General features: G+C 56.7%; 1 protein-coding gene and 1 long non-coding RNA gene across 2 annotated transcripts; both read left to right on the top strand.

Moving 5' to 3' along the window:
- The first annotated feature begins 274 nt into the window (after positions 1 to 274).
- On the top strand, positions 275 to 9,382 carry PKDCC (protein kinase domain containing, cytoplasmic). The gene is made up of 7 exons (XM_008254480.4): positions 275 to 1,088; positions 4,548 to 4,670; positions 5,327 to 5,598; positions 6,234 to 6,313; positions 6,522 to 6,629; positions 8,136 to 8,309; positions 8,498 to 9,382. The coding sequence occupies exons 1-7, from the start codon at positions 450 to 452 to the stop codon at positions 8,581 to 8,583; spliced, it is 1,482 nt and encodes a 493-aa protein (XP_008252702.2). The 5' UTR covers positions 275 to 449; the 3' UTR covers positions 8,584 to 9,382.
- Positions 9,383 to 14,441: 5,059 nt separating this feature from the next.
- Positions 14,442 to 17,371, top strand: LOC138848822 (uncharacterized). The gene is made up of 3 exons (XR_011386930.1): positions 14,442 to 15,402; positions 16,626 to 16,675; positions 17,128 to 17,371. It is a non-coding gene; the product is annotated as an uncharacterized lncRNA (long non-coding RNA).
- Positions 17,372 to 22,437: the final 5,066 nt, after the last annotated feature.

Raw genomic sequence — 22,437 nt, 5'->3', positions numbered from 1 at the left:
CGCGCCGCCGCCGCCGCCCCCTCCCCCGCTCCCCTGCCCGAGCTCGGGGGGCCGCGCGCTGGGCAGGGCCAGAGCCGCCTCCGCGTCGCTTCCCAGGCCCGGCCGGCCGCGGGAGGAGGTCCCGCTGTCAGTCAGCGGGGAAGGCCGGGCCGGGCGGCCGGAGGGGGCGGCGCCGAGGACGGGCTCGGGCCGGGAGCCGGGAGGCGGAGGCGGAGGGGGCGGGCGCGGGGGCGGCCCCGGGCCTTATAAGCGGCGGGGGCAGGGCGCGAGGGAGGCAAGTGTCAGGCCGATGTGCCGCCCGCGAGGGGCCGGGGTCGGGGCCGCCGGGGCCATGCGCGCGGGCTGGGCAGGGGGCCGGCGGGGCGCGCAGCAGAGCCGCCTCCGAGCCTGAGGCGCCCGGGGCCGGGGCCGGGGAGCCGCGCGGGCGGCCGGCCGGGGGGAGGGGAGCGATGCGGCGCCGGCGGGCGGCCGTGGCCGCGGGTTTCTGCGCCTCCTTCCTGCTGGGCTCGGTCCTCAACGTGCTCTTCGCACCGGGCTCGGAGCCTCCGCGGCCAGGCCAATCCCATGGGCCCTCGCCAGCCCCGGGCCCGGGACGTCGCGGGGGCCGTGGGGAGCTGGCCCGGCAGATCCGGGCGCGCTACGAGGAGGTGCAGCGCTATTCCCGCGGGGGACCCGGGCCCGGGGCCGGCCGGCCGGAGCGCCGGCGCCTGATGGACCTGGCTCCGGGCGGGCCGGGCCTGCAGCGCCCCCGGCCCCCGCGGGCCCGGCCCCTGCCCGACGGCGCTCCGGGCTGGCCCCCGGCTCCCGGCCCGGGCTCCCCTGGCCCGGGCCCGCGCTTGGGCTGCGCCGCGCTCCGCAACGTGTCTGGCGCGCAGTACGTGGGCTCCGGATACACCAAGGCCGTGTACCGGGTCCGCCTGCCCGGCGGCGCCGCGGTGGCGCTCAAGGCTGTGGACTTCAGCGGCCACGACCTGGGCAGCTGCGTGCGCGAGTTCGGGGCGCGGAGGGGCTGCTATCGGCTGGCGGCCCACAAGCTGCTCAAGGAGATGGTGCTGCTGGAGCGGCTGCGGCACCCCAACGTGCTGCAGGTACGAGGCGGGTGCGGGTGGTGCTGGCCGCCCTGGCCGGGAGAGGACGCCCTGGTCTGAGAGAGAAGCCGAGCGCAGCGATGCCGGGGGTTAAAGCAGGCACAGAACCTGGCGCTTGCCACTGCACCACCCTGCCTCTCGCTCCTGGGTGGGCCTCCGTTTCCCCGGCACCTCCTGCGTCTCTCAGCTTCCACACTTCCCTTAACCACGGAGGCCAGAATCCAGGGTCCAAAAACTCGGAGGGCTGGGTTAGCCTGTTAGGGTATAGGACCCCTCTCCTGTTTGGAGTTAGGGTGCTGCACACCAGGGATGATGCCTGAAGCCAAAATGACGCCAAGCCAAGCCACTGAAGAGGAGAGGTCATCTCTTGCCCTGTGCAGAATTCTGCCGGAGTGAGAGGGTCCCCCTTCTTGGTAGCATTTGAATTCCACCTCCAGCAACTTGTCTGGCTTCGGGGATGAGGCTGAACAGGGACAGGCTAGAAAGAGACCATATGTGGAGCTTCATTCCCAGAGTCCCCCACCGCCACTACCCACTGCCCCACCCAGAAGCCCCTGGAAGGAGGTTAGGGGAGTCAGCCAGAAAACGCACAGCCTTTCACAGAAATGACCCTGGGCTTCCCCCGTCCTTAAAGCGGGTCCACTGGAGCCACTGAGGGATGCCTGGGGGTCTTAGGTCACTGTCATACCATGTGGAAGGTGGAGCAGACCGCATACCCAGCTTCCCACTAAGTGGAACTCTGCCTCTTCTGTTCACTAGGGAACAGGCCGGAGAGATCCCCTGTCCCGTCCAAGCTAGACTTAGAGCAGGCCTCTCATAAACCTAGCACTGCCCTCACACACCCCGCTTCCCATTTCCCAGGTCTCTGTCCTGGAATCTGCCCCAGGAGCCCACACACCATTCGCTCTGCACATGACTGAGCGGTTGAGCGGGCCGAGAGCAGAATCTGCAGCTGCTCTTGGCCTGGTAAACTCAGGATGTGTGTAGCTTCCCCAGGGAGTGAATCTTGCTCACCTGCCCCAGGTCCCGGTGCACTCCTGTGAACCTTTCTGTGCCCAGCCGATCGGGCTGTGAACCCAGGAGTCTCTCCTTGCTTTGCTTGGGAGTGGGATGGGACCCAGGCCAGGAAGGTGGTGGGCCCTACAGAGTAGGAGAGGTAGGCCAGAGAGCTGTTGATACCCTGCTGGCCCCCAGTCTGCCTTGGGTTCCCCCGCTACCCCACAACAACCCTGCTCAGGAACCTGGGCCCTGAGCTGGTGGCAGGAGGCTGTGGCCAGGGCCCGCAGTTGTGTGTGGTTCTGCCTGGCTGTGCGGCGGCCACTGTGTCTGGAGCTTCAGGCCGTGAGCGGCTGGTTACGTGGCCGTCCTAACTGGGAGGATCTTGCTCTCTTCGCTTCCCAGGGGCTCTTGGGAACTTTTTGGAAACCCTGGGGTGTCAGCCAGATTCGAGGGGGCGGTTCTGAGAGACTTAGCAGGAGGCTGGGTGTTGGTTAATCTACACGAGCACCTCTCCCTGAGGACAGGTTTGATGTTTCGTGTGCTTTTCTGTCCCTGAAGGGTCTTCTCCCTCATCAGCCCCACCCAAGCCCTCTGACAGGCACCTAGCCCATCCCCCACACACCACAGGAGGGGGCCCAGGGCCAGTTCTGAAGGCGCCAAAAAAAAAAGCTGCGGTTGGACCCTTTACCCCTTCCTCCCTCACCACACCAGCGCCGGGCCTGGCTGGGGCTGGCTGGGGTCGGTCGCCCTTGGGCACAAAGGTTGTGAAGGCAGAGAGAGCTGAGGCAGGGGGCCAGGGAGAAGTAAAAGTGGGGATCCATTAGTGTGAGTTCAGGAGCTGCTTTGGGGTGGGTCTCCCCCTATTCCTGTGGCACCTCCAGGGTGGCCAGGGATGGGAACTGGGCATGGTGTTGTTGGGATACCTCTTAGTGATTTAAAATTTCAAAACCGTTTGACTGTTGGTGGACCTGGCAAGGAGCCGGAGGCTGTTGCTGGAGTGCCCCATCCGTCCCCCAGGCACCCTCCCTCCTATTCCCCCACCCCACCCCGTCCCTGAGAGCAGCCCAAAGCCCGTCCTGCGGGTGCCTGTAGAAAATGCCAGGGCAGCAGATCCGGCTGCACACCTCCCAGCGCGTGCTCTGCTCGCCCCGGGCGGCCTGGCAGGCCAGGGCTTTCTGTCCATCTGCTGTGACGCCTCCCCACCCCACCTCACACACTCCCTCACGTGACAGATGCCTCTGGAGCCCAGGGTCAGAGGTCACGAAGGTCTTCCCTTCCCCCACACCCAGCATCCCAGGGGCCCCAGGTCTCTGATGGGCCCAGATTCTGCCGGTACTAGAGTATATTTCTTCTCCCCGAAAGAGCGAACAAAGGATGGGCCTGACACGCTCGGCCTCGTGCTTCCCGGGGGGGTTAATGGTGTCTTTTTATTTTTTCCTGAGGGGTGTTGATTAATACCTCGTTAACAGCGCATTTAACGACCTCCGGGTGTTTAATAACCTTCAGAAGTTTCCCACAAAGGCTCAGGCTCTGGGCAAGAAAATGAGAACCAGGCCCCAAGGCTGCTCCCCTTACCTTCCCCCCACCCCACTGAGGTCTGGGGCCTCCCTGAGCCGATGTTGGGGGGAGGCATGGAGAGAGAGGGAAGAAGAAGGTGCCGGCAGCTGCCCCCTGGCTCCCCCGAGTCGCAGCCGAGGGACCTGGATGATCCACGGAGAGTTGTGCCTTCCTGGGGCCAGTTGGACCTGGGCAGCTGGCTCCAGGAGCAGCTGAAAGGGCTCTCCTGGGGAGGGACGGAGGCGTGTCAAGGCTTGGGACGGAGCTGGCCTGAAGGTGACAGTGCACAGGGCCATCTAGTCATAGACTTAACGTCCTTCCCGCCCTCCCCTCAACCGGGAAGCTCTCGCCTTGCCCTGGTCCAGCCTGGATAGCTCAGCGTTTGTGTTCCCAGCCCACAGCTTCGTCTGAGCCCCCAGCAGCCAAGCAGCTTGTGGGGAGAGGCTGGCCAGGTAGAGCAGTGCTTCCAAGAAAGCCCTGCCCAGCCAGGTGGTGCCCAGCCTGCCCCAGCTGATGAGGAGTGGGGACACTGTGGCTAGTCTCCCTGGAACCTCCCTCACTCCCACCCCCTTTGATACATGTCCCTACCCCCACCCCGGCCACCCATGCACAGAACACCAGGGATGTGCCCCCAAGTTACTTTGTTCTTATCAACCCTGGTTTCCTCGCACTGGGGGGGGGGGGGGGGCGTAAAATGAAGCTGTCAGAAAGTGGAAACGATAAGGAATAGGCAGGGACTGGAGGAGGGGCAGTCATCACTTGGGAGCCTGGGTGTTAGCAGATAGCCTTCTTGGAAAGAACCAGGTTGTGGAATCAGAGTGGCATGAATTTGGATCCTAGGGGATCCCTGGGGAGCCCTGCCCCCACCCTGTGACCTAATGACCTGCCCTGGGCTTCCCCTAGCTCTATGGCTACTGCTACCAGGACAGCGAGGACATCCCAGACACCCTGACCACCATCACGGAGCTGGGCGCCCCTGTGGAAATGATCCAGCTGCTGCAGACTTCCTGGGAGGACCGGTTCCGAGTGAGCAGGGGGGAGGGCTGGAGCCCTGGGGCTGTGGCCAGGCTGGTTCTCCCTTAGAAGGCCAGCACTGCGGAGTAGCTCTGCCCTCAGCCAAGGGAAAGGGAGGGAGGCAGGGAGGGAGGGAGGCAGGGAGGGAGGGAGGGAGCATGGGCTGCTTCCACCATCAGCCATCAGGGTTAAAACAAGAAGCAAGACACAGAGGATCCCAACCCTCTGAGCTTCTGCCCTCCTCAACCCCCCAGCCCCAGCCCCTGCACCCCTGCACATAAAACACCGGTACACACACACACTCAGCCTGCTGCAAGAAGGCCAATGTCCTGCAGCCAGGAAAGAGTGTAATGTCCTCTTGACCTTCCCTTGATTTCCATACCGTGAACTAAGCCACACTCCAGATGTACCATCGAAGAAGAGGGTCATTATTCCCAGACACCCACCGCCACCCTGGCTACCCATTTCCCACTCACTCCACGTTTGCAGGGTTGGACCAGCCAAGGGCTGACAGACAATCACTGACCTCTTCCCTGAGTTCCCTTGGCCTCAGCCTTTACCGAGCACTGAGACCTATAGAAGAAAAAGGCCAATCTCCCAGCTTAGGCCAGGACCCTCCACCCAACCCAGGACAGATGCCGTGAACAGAACTCATGTCTGCTCCTCAGATCTGCCTGAGTCTGGGCCGTCTCCTCCACCACCTGGCCCACTCCCCGCTGGGCTCGGTCACTCTGCTGGATTTCCGCCCTCGGCAGTTTGTGCTGGTGGATGGGGAGCTGAAGGTGACAGACCTGGATGATGCACGCGTGGAGGAGACGCCGTGTGCAAGCAGCACCGACTGCATACTTGAGTTTCCAGCCAGGAATTTCACCTTGCCTTGCTCAGCCCAGGGCTGGTGCGAGGGCATGAATGAGAAGCGCAACCTCTACAACGCCTACAGGTGACCTCCTCCCCCAGTGCAGGAAGGTCATCGAGGGAGGGACGGCCTAGGAGGCCAGGGCAGGGAGAGGGCCAGCATGGGGTCCCAGAGGCCACTGGGGCAGGGAGATGCACTCTTGACCGACAGAGCTGTAGACTGGGGGAACGCTGCCACCAGGTCAAGAAAGAGAGGTTCAGGCTTCTGATGGTGAGGCTAAAAATAGAACATTGCATGGAGAATCTGGGTTGCAGGGTGGCAGCTGGAGGCTTCTCAAAATAGTGCTGCTCTTAGAGCCAGGGGCTGGAGGGACTGGCACTTCTTCCCACCCCAGTGCTGGACCTCTGCGAAGCTCCTCCCTGGGCCCCCGCCAGAAAGCTGCTGGGACCCTGGTGTCAGGATAACTGGGGATTGGGCCTTGGAGAAGTCTTGGGGAACTAGGAGGCAAACAGACCTCGGCTTTCAGTTTGGTCCGAGGTTAACTGTGATCTTCACAAGCGCCAAGCCCAGTCCCCGGATACGAGGAGGGGCCATGGCATGCCCTAGGGTGTGCCCAGGTGCCAAGGATCAGTCCCCCTGGCCAGGCTAGAGCTCGCTCCAGAGTTGGGGACGTGTCTTCAAAAGTCGGGATTCTGAGCCCTGGTTTGTCGGTGCCACAGGTTCTTCTTCACGTACCTCCTGCCCCACAGCGCCCCATCCTCACTACGGCCCCTGCTGGACAGCATTGTCAATGCCACAGGTGAGCGCCCAGGGCACCCCTGCTTCCCATCACCTGCCACTCCCCAATAGGACAGAGACCTGGGCTGCATCTGTCAGGCCCCTCCCTGCCCACCAGTTGGTCACCTGCACCCAGGCTCCAGCTGAAGGAAGGCAGGGCAGCTGGCCTCCGACTTTGGGGAAGACTGGGAGCCGAGACCCCCTGCCCCAAGCCTCACTGCACTCCACAGGAGAGCTCACCTGGGGGGTGGACGAGACCCTGAGCCAGCTGGAGAAGGTGTTGCACCTGTTCAAGAGTGGGCAGTACCTGCAGAACTCCTCAGCAAGCAGCAGTGCCGGTGAGTGAGGGGCAGGTGGCGGGGCAGCGCTGGTGGTGGGGTGGGTGAGTGACCGCCTTGCCTCCGGGAACCCTTGTCTCTCACGGCCACTGCCAGCTCACTTGGAGTGATGCGAGTGTTCAGCCTGCATGTGGAGGTCACATCTCTGGCTGAGCTGGAACAACTAGGGGGTGAGCACTGGCATCCCTTCCCTGGATGGCTCCAAACCTTACATGCACTGGCGATGTGACTCTGAGCAAATTACCCCTTGGGCCTCACTGCAAAAAGTTCTGATGTGGACTAAGTGCCAGGTGAGATGTAGGACAGCAATTAGTGCAGTTCCCGTTGCACCGCTAAAACATGGTGGGTGTTTGCTTCTCTTTCCTTCCTCTACTCTCCTGGGGCTGGCCGGGGCTGCACACTGAACTTCCACCCTGGCCCTGGGGGTGGGGAGAATTCCAGCCACCAGTTGCAGGCTGTGGTCCCCGTGTTCCAGCTCTGGGGTTTGACCATGGTTGGCAGGGCGAGGGGTCCACAGCCTGCCTACCCGAGGAGCCCTGGCCAGTCTCAGGGGTGGGGGAGGCCTCGTTAGCCCTGTAAATAAAGTTTAACGAGGTGAACAATGGCTGGCTCTGTCCCCGAGGACGCCGTTTATGGGGCCATAAATCACAGCCAGCCCTGGACTTTGGTCTAGTCTCTGGTAGGAGAAGGAGGCAGGAGGGCGGGGTGGCCGGAGGTCCAGGGCCAGGGCTCCCTGGCGGTGGAGAAGACAGAATGAACAGGAGACCTGCATCTGAGCCGCTTCCTGATGGTGAGATGTTTCCAGGCCTCTGCGGTGCTCTCAGAGGCGTAAGGGGAGGTCACAGAGTCTGCCTCCGGCCCCCTTCCTAAGCACTGTAGCCACGGGTGTTTTTGCATTTTAGGTTTATTCGCTTGCCTCTCTTAACCTCAGAAATCCCTGGCTGCATCCCCACTGTGGATCCTACTAGCCACTCTTCCCCAAGGCCAGGGGAAAGTAGGAGAGGGGTGCTGTGAACCCTCCTGACTCAAAGCATGGCCTGCAGACCAGCAGCACTGGTCAGAAATGCAGATTCTCAGGTCCCACCCAGACCCACGCAATCAGAATCTGCACTCTGACAAGATCCCCTGGTGGTTCACCGTGCACACTGAAGTCTGAGAAACCCAGCTCCAATGTCTAAACTGCCCTGACCTCAGCCGGCCGCCTGGACAGCTGGTGGCTCAGCGTGTGGAGCTGGCTCACACGCACAGCCCGCATTCTGTGCTGTCCAAGCCAGCTGTGGGCCCTGAGATCTGGGAGATGCGTGTCTTCCAAAAACCAAGTCTGTGCTGTGGCTTACCTGAGCCATCGCCCAGTTTCAGCAGCAGTGACTGCCTTCGCCTCCACGCTAGCAGCTGAACCTCAGCCTTCACCTAGAAGACGAGCCCTGCCGCTCTTTTCCCAAAGTGGCCCTGGTCCCTGCTCCTGGACACACAGTGTTTGCATTTTGCTCCCTTCCCCACCCACAGAATACCAGCGCCTCCCAGACAGCACCATCCCAAGGGAGGACTATCGCTGCTGGCCATCCTACCACCATGGAAGCTGCCTCCTTTCCGTGTTCAACCTGGCTGAGGCCGTGGATGTCTGTGAGAGCCACGCCCAGTGCCGGGCCTTTGTGCTCACCAACCAGACCACCTGGACAGGTGTGCTGCTGGGAGAGGGCATTCCAAGGGAGGTGGCTAGGCTGCTCTGCAGGAGAAGGGGGTTGGCAGGAAGTGGGTCCTCATGGGAAGCCAGCACAGAGGCCAAGATGATGGGACGGGGTTCCTGTGTCTTCAGGACAGTAGGGAGAGAAGCATCCCGTCTTGTTACCTCTCACCTCTGCCCCCAGGTCGAAAGCTGGTCTTTTTCAAGACTGGATGGAGCCAAGTCGTCCCAGATCCCAACAAGATCACGTATGTGAGAACCTCTGGCTGACCAGGCTGAGGGCTCAGCTGACCAGCTGGGCTTGCCTGTGGCAGGAGTGACTTGCACTAGCAGTGCCGCATGTCACCTGGGACCCCCTGCGGACACGGCTGCCATCCCAGACAGACAGATGTGACCAGGACAAACGTGCAATAATGCAAAAATGTTAAAATGTGAGTTTACCAGCCTAGGTGTGGGACCGCTGGCTCCCGGGCCAGGACTCATGGTGGGGAGCTTAGGGCCTCTCCAAACTCTCTGGGCTGTGAGCACGGCTCAGGCTAGCCTCCCTGCTGAGGGCTATGTCCCTCACTGGGGCAGGGCCGGGGGCAGCCCCGTTACCATGTTCGTGGTGTGAGAATGTAGCCGAAGCCCTGCTGCTGCTGCTGCCGCCGCCGCTGCTGTGCGTGCCATGGTGCACGGGGGCTGCATGGGGACAATCGGTCACGGAGCACACACTCGGGGTGCTCCTGGGTGTGGGCAATCCTGGACCTAGGGGCGCTGTCTCTGGCCTCCTGACAGTGGTGCTGCCCGGCCGGCCCAGGGGGCGGGGGCGGGGCAGAGGCACACGCGTCCATTTGAGCCGAGACTAGGGTGGAGGAGCAGGTTGCGGTTTGAGCCAGGACCTGGGGCGGGGGTGGGGCCTTTCTGCCTCATTTGCTTTCAGTGAAAGCCGCAAAGCAGCCAAAACCAGGCTCCCCCCCTCTCCTGGAGTTTGTATATGCAGAAGCTTTTGTACTTCTTGTTCATTAAATTGTTTATTTTTGTAAAAAAAAAATTGATCAGTTAATAAAATGATGTCTCATGGCAGAAACTCTCCCCGAGCCCGTTTCTTGGGCTGTGACTTAGCGGCTCCCGGTTATGTGCATGGTGCCTGTTTGTGGCTGTGCGTGTGCCATGGAGCATGTAGTCACCACAGTGTGTTTTCAGGCCTGCTTCTGTGGTTTCTCCTCCCCCCGGTGCCCCCACATACCTGTGCCAACAGAACACATGAGGACGCCCTTTCACCCCAGGAGGCAAGCTTCTTGCGAATGAAGTCCTAACCTGGGGTGTGAAGCACCTCCATCCCCTGCTGGAGAGATAGTTCAGGAAAAAGTCATCGGAGACCCAGGCAACCTCCCGAGGGTCAGCTTTGCCCAACACCGGGCTGGCCCTGGCCACACAAGGTCGTGGGTGCATTTCTCGTTCAGAAAGCAGCATGTTGGGAAAGGCCAGCCCCACTCTGTGGATCTCAGGAGCTAGGGGTGTAGCAGAAGCATATGGAAGCCCAGAGTGAAAACAGGACCCGAGAGGGCACGATCACACTGAGATCACACAGAGAGAGCCCCTGGTGGGAGCAGGGCTGCTGATGGGAAACTCGGTGTCCTCTCTCCAGTACACCCTGCTGCTACTGAGATGCTCGCAAGTGCACAAACCTTCGAGGGCCTTAAAAAGAAGAATCAGGGGCAGGCATTTGGCCTACTCATTTAAGATGCCAGCTAAAACACCCCCTTCCAGGGCTGGCATTGTGCAGGTACAGCAGGTTAAGACCACTTATGAGTGTCAAGTCCTGGCTGCTCCACTTTCGATCCAGCTCCTTGCTAATGAGTCTCAAGGCAGCGGAAGACAGCCCAAGTGCTCGGGCCCCTGCACCTGTATGGGAGATCCAGCTGAAGTTCCTGGCTCCTGGATTCAATCTGGCCCAGCCCCGGCCATTGCAGCCATTGGGGAGTGAACCAGCAGATAGAAGATGCCTGTGTGTGGGTGTGTGTGTTTCCCTCTGTGTCTTCCCCTCACTCTCCGTTATGCTGCCTTTCAAATAAATAAATGTTACAAAACATAAAAAAAAAAAGTCACCCTTTCCCACATAAGAGTATCTGAATACCCAGTCTGGCTCCTGACTCCAGCTTCCTGTTAATGTAGACCCTGGGAGATAATGGCTCACGTAACTGGTTTCCTACCACCCACATGGGAGACCTGGATTGAGTTCCCAGCTCCCAGCTTCCTCCCAGGCCGAGCCCCAGCCATTGCAGGTGTTTGGGGATTGAACCAACAGATGAGAGTGCTCTCTTTCTCTCCCCCCTCAAATTTATTTTTTTTAAAAATCTCCAAACTTTAAGTCAGAACCCGCTCTCTCCTCAGCAAATGGGGTTAGTGGTCTGTCTGCCCTACAAGGTGTTCCTGTAGTTCTGAGTGTTTGAGGAGCCTTGTTAGCCTGGAGTCCTCATCAGAGACACCTGGTGGCCACAGAGCACCTGCTTTCCCTACCCCACACCCCACATCTCATCCTTGGTGCCTGGGCTTGGGACTGTAATAGAGGGGAGAGTCAGAGCCCATTAGGACGCAGCCCACCCAAGTCCGCCATGCTGTTCACCCTCAGCCCTCAGCCCACTCAGGGCTCTGCAACAGGTGCCACCCTGTGTGAGATTTCTCCCTGGCTCACGATTCTTCTCCCACTGACATCCAGCCTGTGGGGCTATGAGAACTGTGGGAGGGGCCTGGGGCCATTGGCAGGATCTGCACAGTCCAAAAAGCCTTCCAGACCCAGCTGCAGTCAGCAAGAGAACCAAGGGGCCCAGCAACTGAGGGACTCGGTGGGGACAGAGAAAGCCAAAGATGATCCAAGCACTGCCTTCTGACCCTGAGCGGCTTCCCAGCCAGGAGTGTCCCCAGAGAGGAGCAGAGCGAATGGCACAGTCACCAAGCGCTTTGGGGAGCATTCAAGTCCAGCCCTAACTCTGAAGCCCATTCAGGACCACGTGTGCCTTCCAGAGAGGGGGACTGCAGCATGAGGCATCTCCCTGAGAGTCCGGGGACCCCTCCCTACTTGGAGGGTGGGACAAGCTGAAGTGGAGATTCAAAGCGCATGAAGTCTTTGTAGAAAGACCAGCCCATGGGTGGCTACAGGTGACAACCTCTTCCTCAGACCCCATGCTGGGAACAGCCACAGCCAGGCTCTGTCCCAAAGAGCAGAGGGAACAGGACTTGCAACTGGGAACAGAGAGGTGTTGGTCCATTTCCGCGGAGCCACCTGTGGCCCTGGAGAACCTTCACTGCCTGGGTGCCTCTTGAACCAAGCCAGAACCATGCCCTACCTCCCTTCCCCTCCAAAGCCTTCATTCTTTCCACTCCACTGCAATGCCAGTGATACCCAAGTGTGGTGGGTAGAAGAAATAGTATTCACCCAGCCTCGAGGGACACCCAGGAAGCAGTGTCACCTCTTGTGGTTCCCCATGAGGCTCTGGAGCCAGCCCAGGCTGGGCAGGAGTCCTGGACAGTCTGCTTTTTGCACAGTGTGAGCTGAGCCTCTGTTGGCCAGCTGCGTGTCTCAGATTGGTAATATCTGCTTGGCAGGAACATTGTGGGAATTGCATAAAATGATGGACATAAAGGTCAGTGTTAGCAAACGGTTCATGTTTAGGAAATGCTGCCGGACTCTGCCATGGCTATTGTTATTAGTGAGTGGAACCTTCAGGGTCCCTTGGCCTGGAAGAACATCCAGGTTGGTCAAGGAAGAGCAAGCCATGGGCCAGATGGTCCCCACCCCTACCTTCAGCATCCCACCCCACCCCCACTCAACCAGAAGCACTGCCATCCATCAGGGGCATGGGGCCCAGCCCTCTAGGTCAGTGCCTTGGGAGTTGAGTGTGTGGCAGGCAGAAGGAGGAAGGGGATTAACATAAAAGCAGAAAATGGGATTAGGAGGCCTCAGGGTAATGTGCCCACCCACCCCATCCATGACAACAGCTTCTTACTTTCACTCTGCGGCTTCTGGAGCTGAGACCATGTAGGATTTGGTCACTCCCTGCTCCTGGGGACAGAGCCAGCAAAGGAGACTCAGAGGGCCCCCAACATGAGATGACTCATTTGCTAGGAAAAGGGACTGGGCTGCTACTGGCTGCAGGCCAGGTCTGGCTACCTTTAGACGCACTTTCTTATTTAATCCTCATGGCAACCATGAGGTGGGTGGTGGCCCAGACAGTGAAGAGCCAGGAAGCAAGCTGGAGCCACTGTGCCCAAAAGCCTTCCTCTGGACGTGCAGGATCAAGGATCCACTCACACCTGCCACTTCTCTGGGAAGGAGTCCCCAGATGCAACCCTGTCTTAGATGGGAAGCCCAGTGGATCACTTCAGGAGATCAGCTCCTCTCTGGCATCATCCCACGTAGAGCCAGGCCTCCAGGAACCAGTGTGGGTCGTCTGCTTTCCCTGCCTCACCTCTCTGAATCCCAGCCAGTGCTACCCCTTCGAGGGGAGAAAGGACTACCTCTGTCCCAACTCTGAGAAAGACATGGACCAAGGACCTTAAACTTCCCTCTCAAGCTCCCGAGGCTCCCTGACAGCCGCGTTTTGGGGAAGTTTGTTCACCTAGCCATCCCATCAATGGCCCTTGCAGCCTCCTGCTGTCAGGGCTGTGACCCTTGTCCCCCTGCCCTGTCCCACCCAGCCCTCTCCACTCTCTCATCGCCCTCCCCCCCAAGCTTCATTCTTGCTCCCAAACAGCTCTCTGAGCTGCTGCGACAAGACCTCCCCTCTCCATCATCGAGAGTTCCAACAGGGAACAGCAAGCAACAGTGGACGTAAGATCATCCCCAAGACGTGGCACAGGGGACCCTGAAGGATGGTGCTGAAAGCTGGGTCCCAAGGGAAGAAAGTGGGAATCCATGAAGAGAACTCAGAGGCGCTCTGCAGGTGCCGTGAGAACGGCAGTGACGGCTGGACACAGCCAGACTGGGTGGCCTCCCGGGAGAACGTACACACCTGTCTCACTCTCCTTCTTCCCTCCTCCAACCCCCTGGAGGATTTTCTATGGGCCAAACCCAGATGGAAGGCAGAGGAGCCCAGAACTTGATGTGAGGTCCCCAACTATCACCCAAGATCAAGGTGGAGAGAGGAGGACAACAGATCAGCAACACACGACTCCCTCCAGGGTTGAGACTTTGCTTAGTTTGGGGGAGGCAAAGTTCTATTTGTTTGAAAGAGAGACCGAGAGGTAGACTGAAACAGAGCTCCCCTCCACTGATTCACTCCCCAAATGCTCACCAAGGGCAAGGCTGGAACAGATTCAAAGCCAAGAGCCAGAAACTCATAAGCAGGACTTCCACATGGGAAGCGAGGACCCAACTACTTGTGGCATCGCCTCTGCCTCCCAGGATTCGCAGTAGCAGGAAGCTGGAATCAGGAGCTGGAGTGGGCATCAAGTCCACGCACTCCAGTGGGAGACATGGGTAGGCCAGCTAGCATCTTAACTGCCAGGCCAAATGCCTGCCCATCCACGTCGTCTTAGTTATTCCTCTGTTTGTTGTTCTGTTTGGATGAAGACTTTGAACTCAAACCTTCAAGGAGTCCTCCATAGTATGCATTCTCAACAGGACCTCTGTCATCCCAAAGGAGACAAACTCTGGTTCTTGGGAGATAAAACACCTTAGATTTTACAATGGTGTATGGCTCTGCAGAGGGCCACAGGATGTATATTGATATGCACTATACCTATGCTCTCCAAATTTCAGGCCAATGTGATGCTAGCATCCCATATGAGCACCAGTTCCAATCCAGCTCCCTGGAAATGCTCTTGGGAAGGCAGCCTGGGCCCCTGCCATGCACAGGGGAGACCCAGATGGAATTCTAGGCTTCTGGCTTTGGTGATGGAGGATATCTCTGTCTCTCCCTCTTTCTCTCTATAACTCTGCCTTTCAAATAAATAAAATAAATATTTTTTAAAAAAATTTGTTCATGGCAGGGCTGGCATTGTGGCATAGCAGGTAAAGCCACCACTTGCAATGCCACCATCCTATATGGGTACCAGTTCTACTCTTGGCTGCTCCACTTCTGATCCAGCTCCCTGCTAATGGCCTGGGAAAGCAGCAAAGGATGGCCCAAGTGCTTGGGCCCCTCCCTGCACCCACATGGGAGACCCAGAAGAAGCTCCTGGCTTCAGCCCAGCCAGCTGTTGCTATTGCAGTGGCCATCTGGGGAATGAACCAGCGGATAAAAGACCTTTCTCTCTGTAACTCTTTCAAATAAATCTTAAAAAAAAAAAAATCATGGAGGTGGTGGCATTAGGAAAAAAGTATGTAACAAAGCACTTGGTTGTGTGACCAAATAGGTTGAGGGGCCAGCGCTGTGGTGCATATGGGTGCCAGTTAGAGTCCTGGCTGCTCCACTTCCAATTCAGCTCCCCGCTAATGCACCTAGGAAAGCAGTGGAAGACAGCTCAGGTCCTTGGGCCCCTGAACCTATATGGGAGACCTGGAAGAAGCTCCTGGATCCTGGCTTTGATGGGCTCAGCTCTGACCATTGCAGGCATTTGGGGAGTGAACCAGCAGATGGAAGACTTCTCTCTCTGTCTCTACCTCTCCCTGTAACTCTGTCTTTCAAATAAATAAAAATAAATCTTACCCAAAAAAATGGGTCAAGCAACACTGCATAATATGGTCTCAGGCCCTTTCCTGGGCTGTCAGTAAGAGCTCCGAACCTGGGACCCTCGAAAGCATGGATGCCATTCATCTCTGGACTTTATATCCGTTTATGTGTGCTCGTTTTACAGCTCATAATGAAAAGCTAAGTGAAATGTGAATTATTTTTTACTTCATGCTTCCCTCAGTCCTTTCCCGCACTGAGTACCTCCGCCACTCGGCCGCCCTGCAGCTTCCCTCCACTCACATCCCTTTGTTGGTTCCTCCCTGCGTGGAACAGCTCAAGGTCATGGCAAACCGGAAGATTCTGCCATGCACACCTCTGCTCTCGGCTGATCACACCCCACACCACTGCCTGGATGCCGGGCAGCTAATGAACACCGAGCTATCAGACGCGGCCCCACCTCCCGAGAGCTTTCATTGACTCCAGAGACGGACAGGTATGAAATATGACCATAGGGACTTCACAAGGCCCCGGGAGAGCACAAGGGCTGAGGGTCACATCCCAGACCACTGAGGGCCAATTACCCGGATCCCCCCCAGCACCACCCACCCCACAGCGGGAGCCCCACTGCTAACGTTTTTCCTTCCAGAGAAAGGCCTGTTTATCCTCACTCTGTATTTCTTATCGCTAAGCCAGTCCCCTATTTGTCACCACACATTCTCCCCATTCCCATGGCGACTCAGCTGCTTGAACAGGCTTTGGTGGGGAGCTTTTCAGAGGCTTCTTAAAAGTGTAAATAGATTGGGTCTACTGTTTCCCTGCCTTATCCGTACACTTGTTGGACCCTTCAAAGAGCTCTAGTAGATTAGGGAGGTGCGATTTTTCCGCACCAAAGGCGGCTGCCTTTCCCCAGGAGGCGGAGCCTCTCAAGTGCCCCGTAATCCTGCCCCCAGAGCTTCTGTCGACTTTTCCTGGCGACGAAATGAAACTTGCGGGCCATTTCCCAGAGATCCCTCTGGGCCCTGCGGCTCCTCAGCGTGAGGGTCCCTCTCAAGGAAGAGCTCTCGTTCTGTCCCGCCCTTCCTTCACATCAATCTTGTTTATTGACAGCGGGGTGGGGGGTGGGCAAAGGGGGAGGGGGAGAGTTGAGAGGGAGGCAAAATAAAAACGAAATATACGGTATCTTTGCCTTCCACTGCTTGGAAACGTAAGCCACTGTAATTCATCTGACCTTGTGAGGTTATCTGTGTGACATTTCATTTTAGGACGTGTCGCCCTGTTTACACTACTCGAGGCAGGACAAAGGATCCAGATTACCTTGAAATGCTCTGGTCGTATTTAATCATATTTTCCTGCCATCAGTCAAAGCTTGTAAAGGCAGCCTTTGTTCTAAGAATTCACTATTGCAGTTCAGGCACAGAGATGCTTTAATTGAGAAAGACGGTTTGTCTTGTATCAGCCTCCCGTATCTTTCTGAACCGGGCTTTGATGCTCTGCACAGCCTTCTGACTCCATCGCTGAGCTATGCAGCATTTTGCAGTTATTAAGAGCAAATGAGTTTCTTCTTTAAACACAGACCTCTGCTTAGCACATTTAGTACTATTTGATTTGGGTCTCAAGATAGTGCTATTCCCGGAATGGGCTTCACATGCTGATTTTTTTTTAATTACCCACAATCCTATCACATATGCTGAAACGACTTTTTTTTTTTTCCTATAGCCTCTCCAACAATTTGCTGAGATGAAGAGATTTCTACAGAGTTCTTTCAGGTTAGGAACTTACAGGTTAACTCTTTACTGCTCAAGCCTTTAGACAGCCCACTCGTGCTGCTTCTGCAAATATATTCGGAGCAAAGCATTCACAATGGGGAACGATTCAACGCACGCAGATGTTCCTTGCAATATTATTTAGAACAAAAAATACAGACTGTATGGCAATATGAGGAGAGTATAAATTACAGTGTTAAGTGAAAAAAAACAGGATATAAACTCAACTATGTAGAAATGCACAAAAGCCTAGAAGGAAATACATATGACCAATGAAAAACTCGGTATTTTTCTTCATTTTCAAAAATTTTCATATATGTGCATGCTATAATGTTTGATGTTAGAATGTGAGCTAAGGCCCAGCATTGTGGTGTAGCAGTTAAAACCGCCATATGAGGTACTGGCATCCCATATGGGTGCCGTTTCTAGTCCTGGCTGCTCCGCTTCTAATCCAGCTCTCTGCTAATGGCCTGGGAAAAGCAGCAGAAGATGGCCCAAATGTTTGGGCCCCTGCCGCCCCCTTGGGATACCCGGAAGAAGCTCCTGGCTCCTGTCTTCGGCCTGGCCCAGCTCTGGCCATTGCAGTTATCCAGGGAGTGAACCAGCAGCTAGAAGACCTCTCTCTCTCTCTCTCTCTCTCTGTAACTCTGACTTTCAAAAACTGACTTTCAAATAAATAAATCTTTGAAAAAGAAAAAAGAATCAACTAAATCATTGCTTTAAAAGAACAAATAAATAAACTGGACTTTGGAAAGTCAGCCCCACTAATTCTCTGGCACAGGAAAAGCACTTGATGGCTTAATACAGGAGGTGAAATCACAGATGACTGTCAGAGCCAGCAGAGAAGGAGGTAACCTGGGGTTACCTGAGGACTTAGGCTTAAGTTGCTGAGCTATCCCAAGGGAATCTGACTCTCTTGATTTGTGAATCTCAGCCACTAATTCAGATTCAAAATTAAAATTAAATAAAGACACTTGTGGGCCAAACAGAGCACGCCTACAAGCTGGGTTCAGGCAGCTGGCAGCCAGGCTGTGACCTCCAGCCTGAGCCCCACTTCGGAAGCCACGCCAGCTGCGGAGCTCCCGAGCACGCGGGCAATCACCCTTCCCGTGTTCCTCCCGTCACTCTTCCTCCGTGAGCCCTGCACCGCTTCCATCTGTTTGATGAGCGTGATGAAGGATATTAGTCCTCCAAAGAGGGCTTCTGAATCCGTCCCCACTTGGAAACATGCTGTCTGCCAGAACGTGGAGGCTGGCGACATCTTTGGTATTAATTTGTTTCTCCGTCTGTCACTTACATTTAGCCGTGAGGAATGGATTGGATGCTGCTCGAATATGCCCAGCTTCATCGCGAAGCCCCGTCGCAGCTGTCAGACGGTGCCAGGCGGCCCCAGGCTCTGCTTCCAGCTTGTTGTCAATCAGATTTCAACAGTCAATGTGTTTATCACTGTTTATTCCAACACCACTGCTCTGTCTGGCCCTGGTTGCCAGCTCCAGGGGACTGATGTCAAGCCATGGCCGCCTCTTCTGCTCCGTCTCCCTCTCCCCTCTCATCCCTGGAGGCACCTTTGGCACCACGACCACGGCGGGAACCTACCTGCTTCCACACTTGGCATCTGCTTCTGATCTCTCACAAAGGGGGCTGGGCAGCCTCCGCTTCTGGCAAATGACCCTATTCTTTGCAGCGACCAGGTCTCCAGCTGCTCTCAGACCCCCGGACATTTGAACCTGGACTTCCAGTCAGGTGCAGTTGACACCCCAAGACTGACCATCACTCTCTGCCCCAGGTACACCATCTGACCCCACAAAGTCAAGGTGATGTCCCTGCTGTCCTGAGCCCATGGGGCCTTCTAAAAGTTTATGTGTTAATCAATTAACTAATCACCAATCAGTGTGCAAATGAGTTGAGCTCCCCAAGTAGACACTTTGGCTTCCACACAGTGAACCGCCCCTTCCTTCCCCATCCAGGACCTTTACAAACGCCTCCTATTAGTTCTTAGTTTATTTTGGGCACTGCAGATGCTGCCAGATGTTTACTTTTAACGTGAGCAGAATTACACTGTTCTTGTGGCCGGGTGGGGGAGGCAGGGGAGCTCAGGGCTGCGGGGCTGGCAAGCCCCTCCACAGCCCAGTCACTGAGCGCTCCTCCCCAGCCCCTCCAGATGCTGCCCAGCCCCCCACCCCATTTTGCCAAGTCAGCAGATCCAGCCCTTTCCAAGCACGGAGGGCCTCGCAGCCTCCAGAGCCCGGGCGGCAGCACACACGGCCCACCATGTGGGGCGCACGTGTGTAACTCAGAGGTCACAGCACTCGGGTTGGGGCTCTCGCAGCAGAGTCCCTTTTTTACCTTGCCCTTTGGAAAAGCTTCCTCCCTGATAAGATCAAAAGGCGGAATTCCCTTAGTGAATCATTAGACTATCTGCAAAAGACACACTTGCCAGCTACGGCCATGGTCGGATCCCAAGGCTAACTCTGGAACCCCACAAAGCCTGACCCATTTGTGACTCTACCTGTTTCCTGATCTCATCACAGTCTGCCGAGCCCAGTGCTGCCAAGAGGACAGAGGTCAGTGCAAATACAGGTTCTTCCCACCCAGCCCCAAAGTTTTCCAAAGACAAGGCAGGCAGTTACCTACAATCCCTGTCTTTTGGAGGAAATCTCCAGATCCCATATCACCTTGTGGCACCGTTATCTCCTCGGCCAGACAGAGCAGGGGAGTCCACTCATTTGTCCACCATCAACCTCTTTGGTCCATCCGTCCATCCTCCTCCCATCTATCTTCCTGCCTTCTCCCTTCTCCACTCCTGGGATCTAGTAACCCAGAGGTCAAAAATGTCCCCTCCATTTTTCCTTCTTGGTGCGCAGGAAGCAGAATGGAAGAGCAGAAGCTCATCATCAGCCCACACTCAATCAGAAATGGGCCTGGGAGGAGGCAGGCTGGAGGAGCCTTGCAGAGGACAGAGGCCCAGGGGTGGGGCCTCTTCTGCTGATTAGGGACTTGTGCTGTGAGCTTGGCTGAGTTGGCTACGGCCCACATGCTGCATTCCTCTCAGAACTCCTAGAAAATAACTCCTCTCATTTCTCAGCCATTGATCCCAAACTTGGCAATGCCTGAGAGCTGCTAAGAGAAGGGGAAACTTCCTCCAGTATCTTTCTCAAGGATTTGGTTTTCTAAGAATTAGTTGGCATGCAGAAATTGCAATGCGCTTTCTCTATAGAAGCAGTGAATGGACCTGGATGTGGGAATGCCTGTATCCAGCCCCCTGCAAACCAGCATCCCGGACCTTCCCCATCCCCATCCCCCACCGACGGGTGTGATTGCTCCGTTGGAAACTGAAGCACCCACAGTCCATCTTTCCTTTTCCTCTCCCCATAGCTCCCGTGGGACAAGGCTAAAGCCCAGGTGCTCTGGGCCACCACCTCCTCCAGGAAGTGCCTCTGTCTTTTCCCCCAAAGCCTCCTCTCACTCCCAGGCCCCTTGTTCTGTCCTCTTCCTCATTCATATAATCTCTGACCCTTTTAAGCAGGCAGATATGCCCATTGTTGAGGTGGTCACACAGACACATGAGTCCTAGGTACTGCTTATCTAGCAATGCTACACCAGGTGACTCCCCCGGAAAATTTTTCCAAGGAGCCCAAAGAAGGGAACACAAGGGAAGAAAGGTCCGAAGGAGAAATGTGTGGCTCCACCCCTGAAGGTAACAAGAGTGAGCCTGCTCCAGCCTTCTGACAGGAACAGGAAGTATCCAAAGCCTGGGCCGAGACTGCGGCCGGAACCTCACCCCTTATCCTGTGGCCCAGTCAATCTCAGATGAGGCAGAGGTCACTGGAGACAACAGAGAACATTGTTGGGGCCACCGAGGAGGCACTCGGGCCAGTGGTTGTGGGCTTGAGCTCTGAGGTCAAGCACCCTGGTTCTGAATCTCGGCTCCATGAGTTTTGCCCCCGTGGGACCTTATGCAGGTTCCTTTGCACGTCTCAGCTTTGGATTCCTCATCTGTGAAAAAGGGATGTGATGGTGCCTGCCTTATAGCGCACTTGTGAGATACGAACAGTGAGGTGGGTAAATCATTGAGCCTGCCACCTGCTAAGTCCTCAGTGACATCAGCTGTTTCTGTCATTATTGTGCTTATTATGGGGGTCTTGAGGGACAACGATCCCCTCTCTCTCCCTCCCTCTCTCTCTCTCTCTTTCGGTGAATGTGCTGTGAGCCCATGCAGGCTACCCCAGTGCTGTACTCAGCCAGATGTGGCTCAGTCAGTGCAGCAGATGACGCAGGCTGGGAGGGCCAGGAACCGGACAGGACCACCCAAGGGGCCGGGGAAGGTGCTGGCAGGCCGGCGTCTGCTGCAGCTGCTGGGCAGCCGTCCAGGGTGACAGGCAGAATGCAGCGTACAAGGGTGTGGAAACAGACGACAGGTGGCAGCTCAGCCACCATCGGCGGCTGCAGAGGGGAGCGGCAGGGAGGATCGTCTAGCATTTGGGAACAGGGTGTCCCAGCCAGCAGGTGGATCGCAGCAAGGGCAATTCCAGAGGGGTCTTCTGGAATCCACGTAGGCAAGCAGCCACGGAGCAGGCTGCCCGCAGATCCCAGAACCCAGTGAAGGGCTACACAGGGACTGGGGCTTGGGAGGAGGCCGGAGATAGCCAAGCAGGGCCTCAAGCCAGGAAGGACCGGAGAGGTCACAAGGATGAGGCCACAGGCACAGGACACGAAGGAGCAGTGGCACTACCAGACACAGGCATCCAGGCGGCAGGAGAGAAGGACTGCAGGACTGGGAGTGCTGCAGGGCCCGCTGTGGCCCAGCCCCACCCCCACCCCTGAGCCCAGGCCAGGCCATCTCCCAGGCAACCAGGACAGGTCCCAGCCTGTGCTGTCCCCGCAAAGAGGGGGCAGGGAAGGGAAGCTGGAGGTCATCTTTTTCCCTCTCCCGCACAGTTCCACCCAGCTACTATTCCCCTTGTCCTAATTCTTGCCCTGTGTCACGCTGTCTTTTCCCCAGCTCCTACTTGCTAATGAGATGAATCAAAACACACAGGATCAACTTTTTTTTTTAAGATTTATTTATTTATTTGAAAGAGCAACACAGAGAGAGCAGGAGAGAGAGAGAGAGTCTTCCATCTGCTGGTTCACTCCCCAATTGGCTGCAATGGCCGGAGCTGCGCCCATCCAAAGCCAAGAGCCAGGAGCTTCTTCCGGGTCTCCCATACCGGTGCAGAGGCCCAAGGACTTGGGCCATCTTCTGCTTTCCCAGGCCGTAGCAGGGATCTGGATTGTAAGTGGAGGGCCGGGACTCGAACTAGTGCCCATATGGGATGCCGGCACTGCAGGCAGCAGCCTTACCTGTTATGCCACAGCGTGGGCCACCGAGATCAACTTTTTTTTTTTTTAAGATTTATTTATTTATTTGAAAGACAGGGTTACAGAGAGGGAGCGTCAGGGCATGGGGAGTCTTCCATCTACTGGTTTACTCACCAAGTGGCCGCAACGGCCAGGGCTGAGCCAGGAGATCATGCGTGTCTCCCGTGGGTGGCAGGGACACAAGCACAAAGGCCATCTTCTGTTGCTTTTCCCAGGCCATTAGCAGGGAGCTGGATCAGAAGTGGAGCAGCCTGGACATGAACCAGTACCCATATAGGATGCTGGCGCTGCAGGCAAAGGCTTTACCCACTGGGCCAAAATGCCAGCCCCAGGATCAATTTTATTTTTTTAATAATTTTTAAGATTTATTTATTTGAAAGTCAGAGTCACACAGAGAGAAGGAG

Source organism: Oryctolagus cuniculus, chromosome 2, assembly GCF_964237555.1.
Source record: "Oryctolagus cuniculus chromosome 2, mOryCun1.1, whole genome shotgun sequence".
Taxonomy (NCBI): Eukaryota; Metazoa; Chordata; class Mammalia; order Lagomorpha; family Leporidae; genus Oryctolagus; species Oryctolagus cuniculus.
This window is presented reverse-complemented; position numbering and strand designations above follow the sequence as displayed.